General features: G+C 45.9%; 1 protein-coding gene across 1 annotated transcript; it reads left to right on the top strand.

Moving 5' to 3' along the window:
* The first annotated feature begins 44 nt into the window (after positions 1-44).
* Positions 45-8,235, top strand: LOC105540773 (E3 ubiquitin-protein ligase HERC2-like). Its single transcript, XM_011981500.1, has 6 exons — positions 45-67; positions 2,580-2,680; positions 3,137-3,293; positions 4,244-4,422; positions 4,521-4,639; positions 8,080-8,235. Exons 1-6 carry the CDS (start codon positions 45-47, stop codon positions 8,233-8,235), a joined length of 735 nt encoding a protein of 244 aa, XP_011836890.1.
* Positions 8,236-8,342: the final 107 nt, after the last annotated feature.

Below are 8,342 nucleotides of genomic sequence, written 5' to 3'. Positions count from 1 at the left end.
AATAGGAGTGCCGTGGTTCTTTCCTTCCTTCCTGACCGGCTGTGATGGTCGTGAATCAGAGTGTCATGTATGGGTGGGCGGTAGGTGCTCAGATTGTCCAAACACTGTTGTGTGTCGAATCAAACTGAGTTCCCTCAGCTGCAGAAATGGCTGAGAGCCCAGCTGATTTTTCTCTGCTGTTTCCTTTGTGATGACATAGGGTTGGTGGATTAATTGGAATGTATCTTTCATTAAGTGGAAGAACTCCTAAAATTTTTAAAAAGCCTTTTTTTTTGAGGTAATTGTGGATTCACATACAGTTGTAAGAAACAGCATAGAGATTCCTTTTATTGTTCGCGCCTTTGCCTTCGCTGGTAGCTAGTTGCAAACTACAACACAGCCATCACAACTAGGGTGTTAACTCTGATAGTCTGCCTGTCTTCTTCAGGTTTTCCCAGTTTTACATGCTCTCAATTGTGTATTTCTTTGCAGTTTTTTCAGGCGCGAATTTTCTGAGACCACCACTGCAATCAGGGCACATGGACAAGGGCCGTTTATACCCACGTTCACGTATTCTCTCTACCTTAACTGCTGGCAACCACTCATCTGTTCTCTGTGTCTATTATGTGATTTTTTTGACATTGGCTTTTTAATTTTGTATTATTGTTATTATTGTAATTTTTGGAGACGGGGTCTCACCCTGATGCCCAAGCTGGAGTGCAGTGATACAATCATAGCTCACTGAAGCCTCAAACTCCTGGGCCCAAGCCGTCCTCTCATTTCAGCTTCCTGAGTAGCTGGGACCACAGATGCACGACACCACACCCAGCTAATTTTGTATTTGTAGTGACTGGGATCTTGTTATGGTTCCCAGGCTTGTCTTGAACTCGTGGCCTCAAGCAAGATTGAGTTTTTTTCACTCAGCATAATCCCCTTGACATTTTCCCAAGGGAGTCGTTTCATGTATCATTATTGCTGAGTAGTTTTTTTTGTTTTGTTTTGTTTTGTTTTTGAGTCTCATGTTTTCACCCAGGCCAGGCTGGAATGCAGTGGTGCAATCTTGGCTCACTGCAACCTCCACCTCCTCCCAGGTTCAAGCAATTCTGCCTCAGCCTCCCAAGCAGCTGGGACTCCAGGCGTGCACCACCACACCTGGCTAATTTTTGTATTTTTAGTAGAGATGGGGTTTTGCCATGCTGGCCAAGCTGGTCTCCAACTCCTGACCTAAAGTGACTTGCCCACCTCCTCTGACGACACTTGACCCATGTGCTTTTTTATATAAGGACTGTGTGTCCTGTTACATGTCTGTGTCTTGTCGTGTTCATAATTCTCATTTAGGAGCAAAGATTTCCGTCTTCCAGGTACCCAGTGCCCTTCTCAGAGGTTCTTGTGTTTCCTCTCTCAGCTCCCGGTGCATTATTCAGGCACTTGTGGATAAGCATGTACTGATGCCCCAGCCAGCTGTGTTCTTCATTGCCATTTTTATCACACATTGTATCTTGGGGAGATCCTTCTGTAACATCCTTTTTTTGTTTTTTGTTTGTTTGCTTGTTTTGTTTTGTTTTTGAGATGGAGTCTTGCTCTGCCTCCCAGGCTGGAGTGCAGTGATCTTGGCTCACTGCAACCTCCATCTCCCAGTTTCAAGTGATTCTCCTGCCTCAGCCTCTGAGTATCTGGGATTACAGGCACGCCACCACCACACCTGGCAAATTTTTGTGTTTTTAGTGGAGACAAGGTTTCATCATGTTGGCCAGGCTGGTCTTGAACTCCATATTACCTGTTTTTATAGGATTTCCCCTGATTGTAAAGCAAATTTTAGTAAATTTGGAGAATATAGTTTATAGTAGCAATACTATAATATATATATGTTACAAATATGATATTGTATAAAGTAAAAAATATAATTACTTGTTGTGCATGATTGAGTTGAGATTATATGTTCATTTTTGTATTCTAGCCTTTTCTGTCTTGTACAGGATGATTTTTATGGTGAGCCATTTGCATAACCTTTTATAACATGCAGAATGAAACTGACTTGTGAAATTAACATACACAAGTAGTGAAAAGCTTTAAAAGACACAGGAGGGTGATGAGCACTTCCCTTAGAAGAGGACGACTCCTCACGGGGTGGGTTAGGCACACAGGGCTTCACCCTCAGCCAGGAGCAGACCCTGAGTGGAGGACGCTGGAGCTGGGGCGAGCCAGGCTGCCCCGTGCGGCTCTGCTGCTCTTCTTCCAGCTCCTCTCTGGCCTGGTCTCTCCTGTGGGTTTTATTCTTCCTCCGTTTATGTATTTATCTGCTTATTGTCTGCTTCCTCCCATTAGACTCTCACTTTGTGAGGTCATTTCATGAGCCTTTTCCCAAGACGTTTAAAATTCCTTGTACATTTCTTTGATTCTTAAAGAGAAAACTTTTCCTTTACAAAAGACGTTTGATGAAAGTTGTTAAACAACAAAACTAAAAATGCACTTGTGATCCTGTCATGTGAGGAAAACCATTGGTTGGATTTTGGTACACACCCTTTCATGGTATTGATTTTATGTAGTATCTGCACCCTCCGCTGCTGACTGGTTATATGTTCCGTATGTGTCGTCTGCAGTTCCCGGCCTGCGGGCAAAGGCGTGGAGGGGCTCGCCAGAGTGGGATCCCGAGCGGCGCTGTCTTTCGCCTTTGCCTTCCTGCGCAGGGCCTGGCGATCAGGTACGGTCCCCGGTGTGGCGCGTGGTTCTGCTTCCCTAACACACCAACAGTCTGGGTTTCGAGCTCGGTTCAGCCACCGTGTGCCCTTCGGCTGATCCCATGTGCTCTCTGCGCCTCAGTTTTCTTGCTTGTGAGATGAGAGGCTGCAGAGGCTGTTTGGCTTTTCATGTCTGTGCTTTAGAGAAAAAAAAAGAGCAAGTGCATGCACCCCCCACCCCACGCCAGCCACTACCATGGAACATCTGAGTACGGACTTAATTCTAGAAGAACAAGAAGTTAGTGTAGGCTCATGTGACAGCCATGAAACACAGAATTGACTGGAATAGCTGTGCTAGATTTTGGCCTGTTGAGTGAGGGATTAGAAAGGGGACAGTGGCATCTTCTCTCGCTGAGGGCTGGGAAGCCCAGCGGGAGAGGGGAGTAGGGGGGGCTCCTCGGACGCGTGTGTGCGCCCAGGCGAGGATGCGGACCTCTGCAGTGAGCTGTTGCAGGAGTCCCTGGATGCCCTGCGAGCACTTCCCGAGGCCTCGCTCTTCGACGAGAGCACCGTGTCCTCTGTGTGGCTGGAGGTGGTGGAGAGAGCGACCAGGTTCCTCAGGTCTGTCGTGACCGGGTGAGTTCTTTCCTTTCTTGCCTTCTGCACGCAGACAGCTGGCCTGCTGGAGGCTGGTTCTTACCACCCTTGCTTTAGAGCTAAGAGGCCTAGTAGGTTGGTTTCTCGCCTGTTTTCAGCGGGCTCTCGGTGCTGTGATTCCGGGTCTGGGTTCTCAGCTTTTCTGGTGATTCGATTTATGATACTCTGACTAGACCCAGGAAGCTGTGATACTAAATGAGACGGACGAGGGAGGATGCTTAGAGATTTGGCCATCAGTCATTCGTGGAGGGTTGAGCACTGACATTGTGTGTCCCTCTGTGATGATTAGGAGCTGCTGTTCTGAGTGCAGAGTGGCACTTGGTTTGAAGTCTTATAGATAATGTGGGAGTAAACAACTACTCAAGATCAAATTGTTTAGTCCTGTAACTGATGTTTTTAGTGTAAAAAACTTTGAATAGGAATCATTTGTGTGTAAGGAAAAACATGAACTCTGGTCTTGGGTTCTATGCATTGTTGTTAAGGTTTTTAAATGTAAGGGAATTCAACAGGAAGGACAGATGCAGAGGAAAAGTGAGGCTGCTCCTCACTCTCCTTGCCAGAGGTCAGCACTGTGCCTTCTTCCAGCGGGCAGGAGGCCTTTGGCGTTTGCGCCCCCGGCTCTGAGTCCACTTCCTGAGCCTGCTGGTGAGGTTTCCATATACATGTTCACAGTGGGGTTTAAAAAATTCCTCTAGAAAACACTTCAAGCATTGTGGGTAAGAGATTTTTAGTCTAGTTTTTCAAAATACGTAAACTGAGAAGTTATTTTGTCTATTTATACTTTTGAGTTTATACAATTGAGTTTTATTCAGTGTTTAATAAGACTTTGAAATTCATTCATTTTTAGGGGTTCTAAGTGAAAATTGTTTTCTCCTTTCAGTTGCATGCTGCCATTAGTCACCAGGTTGACCCGGAATTGCTTGGTTTAGGTCTGGGCAGCGTCCTCCTGAACAGCCTGAAGCAGACGGTGGTGACCCTGGCCAGCAGCGCGGCGTGCTGAGCACCGTGCAGTCGGCCGCCCAGTCCGTGCTGCAGAGCGGCTGGTCCGTGCTGCTGCCCACCGCCGAGGAGCGGGCCCGGGCACTCTCTGCTCTCCTGCCCTGCGCAGGTGGGCTTGGGGAAGGAACAGGAGAGGGCATGGGTCAGGGTGCTGGGAGGGGATGGCATTTCACTCAAATTGGCACACACTTTCTATTTCAGTTTCAGGCAATGATGTGAACATAAGTCCAGGTCGTCGATTCATGATTGATCTTCTGGTGGGCAGCTTGATGGCTGATGGAGGGTTGGAGTCAGCCTTACACGCAGCCATTACTGCAGAGATCCAGGTATGGCCTTGGAGGCACACGTGACCTAGTGGTGCTCTGAGATCGGAAATACCACATTCACACGTGTGAAAAATAACTGAAAACAATAAAACTAAACTTGTATCATATTCGAGTATTTTTTAAATTATTTTATGTGCTAATTTAAACAATTATTGAGATATGATTTAATTGTGATGAAATCCTGCATGTTGTCTGTTTCAGTGAAGTTAACAGGTAACTTGTCCATCATGTAGACCATTCCCGTCACCCGGAAAGATCCCTGTGCCCCTTGGCACTCTCAGCCAGGACGCTCCCCTGCCCTCAGAGGAGATTCATTTCCCTGCTCTGAGTGTTGCAGCAATGTAGCTGCAGAGGCTGCGCTCTTTCCTGTGTTGCCGTGGAGAAGGATTTTCAGATTCACTCACACTGTTTGTGTGTCTTGTGACTTGGTTTTTATTATTGGGAAGTTTTCCATTTTATAGGTGCAGTGCTGGTTGTTAGTTCATTCTTCTACTGAAGGACATGTAATTGCTTTTGGTTTTTGTATTCTTTTTTTTTTTTTTTTTTCCTGAAACGGAGTCTCGCTCTGTTGCCCAGGCTGGATGCAGTGACCTGATGTTGGCTCACGGCAGCCTTGTCCTCCTGGGACCACAGCGTGTCACCATGCCCGGCTAGTTTTTTGATTTTTTTGTAGAGACAAGGTTTCAGTGTGTTGCCCAGGCTGGTCTCGAACTCCTGGGCTCAAGTGATCCCCCCACCTTGGCCTTCCATAGTGTTGGGGATACAAGCGTGAGCCACCGTGCCCAGGCTCTCTGGTTTTTGGCCGCGTAGAGCTGCCATGATTGTGTTGTGTACAAGTACTTCAGTGAGCATATGTTCTCCCTTCGGGTAAACACTTGGAGTGTAATTTGTTAGGTCTTGGGGTCCGTGTGTGTTCATAGTTTCCCAGAGTGGCTTTGCCATTTACATTTGAACCAGTGTGTGTGAGAATTACAGCTGCTTCTTATCCTCACAAAGCAGCTGGATGCTGTGTGTGTGGGGCGGATCACATGGGTGTTTGTGAGAGCCAGTAGAAGGGTTAAAGATTTTAGGGACTTCACAGAAGGAGCCTGGAGAGCGTCAGCAGAGGCAGCCTGGACCTTGGATCTGTAAAAAGAAGACACTGTTTGAAACTGCACAGCTGAGTTGGGGTTTTCAACAGGGCAGGTGGGGTCCTGTGGGTAGGTGTGTGCGGTGGCACACAGAGGCTGGGATAGCTTGGCACTGGGGTCAGGGCTCAGCCAGCCTGTGTGCCTTCACACCTGCTAATGAGATCACTTGTAAACAATTTTTGTTTACAAATTACAGGATATTGAAGCCAAAAAAGAAGCACAGAAGGAAAAAGAAATTGATGAACAGGAAGCGAATGCCTCAACGTTTCACAGAAGCAGGACTCCGTTGGATAAAGACCTTATTAATACGGGGATCTGTGAGTCTTCTGGCAAACAGTGTTTGCCTCTGGTTCAGCTCATACAACAGCTTCTTAGGTAAATCGTATTAGCAGTATTGTATTGTATTTTATTTATTTACTTTTTCTTTTTTTTTTTTTGAGACTGCGTTTCGCTCTTGTTGCCCAGGCTGAGTGCAATGGCACGATCTTGGCTCACCGCAACCTCCACTTCCCGAGTTCAAGTGATTCTCCTGCCTCAGCCTGTCAAGCAGCTGGGATTACAGGCATGTGCCACCATGCCCAGCTAACTTTGTAGTTTTAGTAGAGACGGAGTTTCTTTATGGTGGTGAGACTGGTCTTGAACTCCCGAGCTCAGGTGATCCGCCCACCTTGGCCTCCCAAAGTGTTGGGATTACAGGCATGAGCCACCACGCCTGGCTTATTTATTTACTTGTTAATTTTTTTTTTTTTTTTGAGATGGAGTCTCACTCTATCGCCCAGGCTGGAGTGCGGTGTCACAATCTTGGCTCACTGCAACCACCACTGCCTGAGTTCAAGCGATTCTCCTGCCTCAGCCTCCTGAGTAGCTGGGACTACAGGCGTCCGCAACCACACCTGGCTGATTTTTGTATTTTTAGTAGAGACGGGGTTTCACCATATTGGTCAGGCTGGTCTCAAACTCCTGACCTCAGGTGATCCATCTGTTTTGGCCTCTCAGAGTGTTGGGATTACAGGCGTTAGCCACTGTGCCTGGCCTTTATTGTATTTTAATGAGTGATTGTTTTTTTCATATTAAGATAATGAAATCCAGCACAAGAATCTCAAAAATTGGTGATTGAAGCGATATTCTGAAAATTACCTAGTACAGACGTTAGGATAAAGAGCAGACCCTTTTCAACGTAGGTAAGAGGAGAAGTTGGAGGGTATGATGATACTCAAAAGTTTTTCACAGAAGATAAATTGGGGTGTGCAGTACACATGTGAAAAGATTCTTAGTAATAAGCAGGTGGATGCAAATGAAAATCATCATGGGAAGGTTATTTTTAAAACTGGTTCTATCATTGCCTCACTTTACATATTACAGAGTTATACGTACTACTATGTAAGATAACTTTTCTTTTCAAAATTAAAGTCAGTGTGAAAGAATGATGAGCATTGTTTTGTAAGGCCAGACTAGGAGGAGGTGGGAAGAAGTCAGACTCAGCCTGTGAACAGAGGCTAACCTTGGCAGAAGCCAAAACGGTCAGACAGTGTTGTGTAAAAAGGATCACTCAAGAAGAGCGGAAAAGCAAGATGATTTGTGAAAGAGATTTATTAGAAAATGAAACACATTTGTACCTCTTATTTAATAAAAATCTGCTTTTTGTAAACTTAGGCTCTGGTTTTAGTTTCTACACATAGAGAAAACAAAGAACTGGCAGGTTGGATCAGGCGGCCGAGCACAGAGCAGGGAGCCCTGGGAAGTGGCCGCAGCTCTCAGCCGGCCTGGTCATGGGGCCGTGGTGGGTCTGTGGTGTGGGGTGGCCCTGCTGTCCACAGCCAGAAAAACGAACTTAGTGGACACAGTGAAATTTTGAAACGGGAAGTTTTTAGAGCTAGTTTCTATCATGGATTTTAGTAAATGCTATTTTGAAAAGCATTTTTGTGATGTTTATTTTGTTTTTCTAATCTGATAATGCATATTTCACACATTCTGGTCTTTAACCAATGGAAATTAGTGAACTCAACTTAATATAGTTTCTGTTAAGGGAAAGATCTTGGGATTTGTTCTCAGAAAATTTCAGTTGGAACAACTTGTTCACATAGGTGAACTTCCAACTCAGTAACTATAGGAATAAGAATAAAAGCTGTGTTTACTTTCACAGAGTTCATTAAGAATAAATGAGAAAGTGGATGTTAACAACTTTGTAATTAAAATGTAAAGTTACATGCAAAGTTTTAAAGTGAGCATTTTTCAGAGGTGCTTTTCTAGGTTCTTGAATGCCTCTCCGTTTTCTGAGGCTGTGTCATGGGCTGTTGGTGTCTTTGGCAGGGAGTGAGTGCAGGGTTCCTGTTGTGGGTCCTTTGTTCTCACGAGGGCAGTGCCCGTTTTCCCCATCTCCTGCTTGCTCAGACTGTTTCCATGTGCAGAGAGACTGGCCTGCTTGGCCTGCAGCTGTGCTGTTTGAGCTGCAGCTGTGTTGGTTGAGCTGCAGCTGTGCTGTTTGAGCTGCAGCCGTGTAGCCTGCGCTGGCCAGTCTGGCCGCACTCACACAGTTTGCTGATCAGCACTTGAAGTGTGTCCATCGTAGCTGA

This window comes from Mandrillus leucophaeus, unplaced genomic scaffold (genome assembly GCF_000951045.1).
Source record: "Mandrillus leucophaeus isolate KB7577 unplaced genomic scaffold, Mleu.le_1.0 Scaffold227, whole genome shotgun sequence".
NCBI classification, from domain to species: Eukaryota; Metazoa; Chordata; class Mammalia; order Primates; family Cercopithecidae; genus Mandrillus; species Mandrillus leucophaeus.
Note: the sequence above shows the minus strand (reverse complement) of the source record. Positions and strands in the feature narration are given on the sequence as shown.

Bases quoted from the DNA above. Each gene is read 5' to 3' on its own strand.
- LOC105540773 (XM_011981500.1), top strand. From the start codon at position 45: ATGGTCGTGAATCAGAGTGTCAT. The intron at 4,423-4,520 runs GTGGGCTTGGGG...TTTCAGTTTCAG, and splicing joins TGCTCTCCTGCCCTGCGCAG to GCAATGATGTGAACATAAGT. The intron at 4,640-8,079 runs GTATGGCCTTGG...TGTCTTTGGCAG, and splicing joins CCATTACTGCAGAGATCCAG to GGAGTGAGTGCAGGGTTCCT.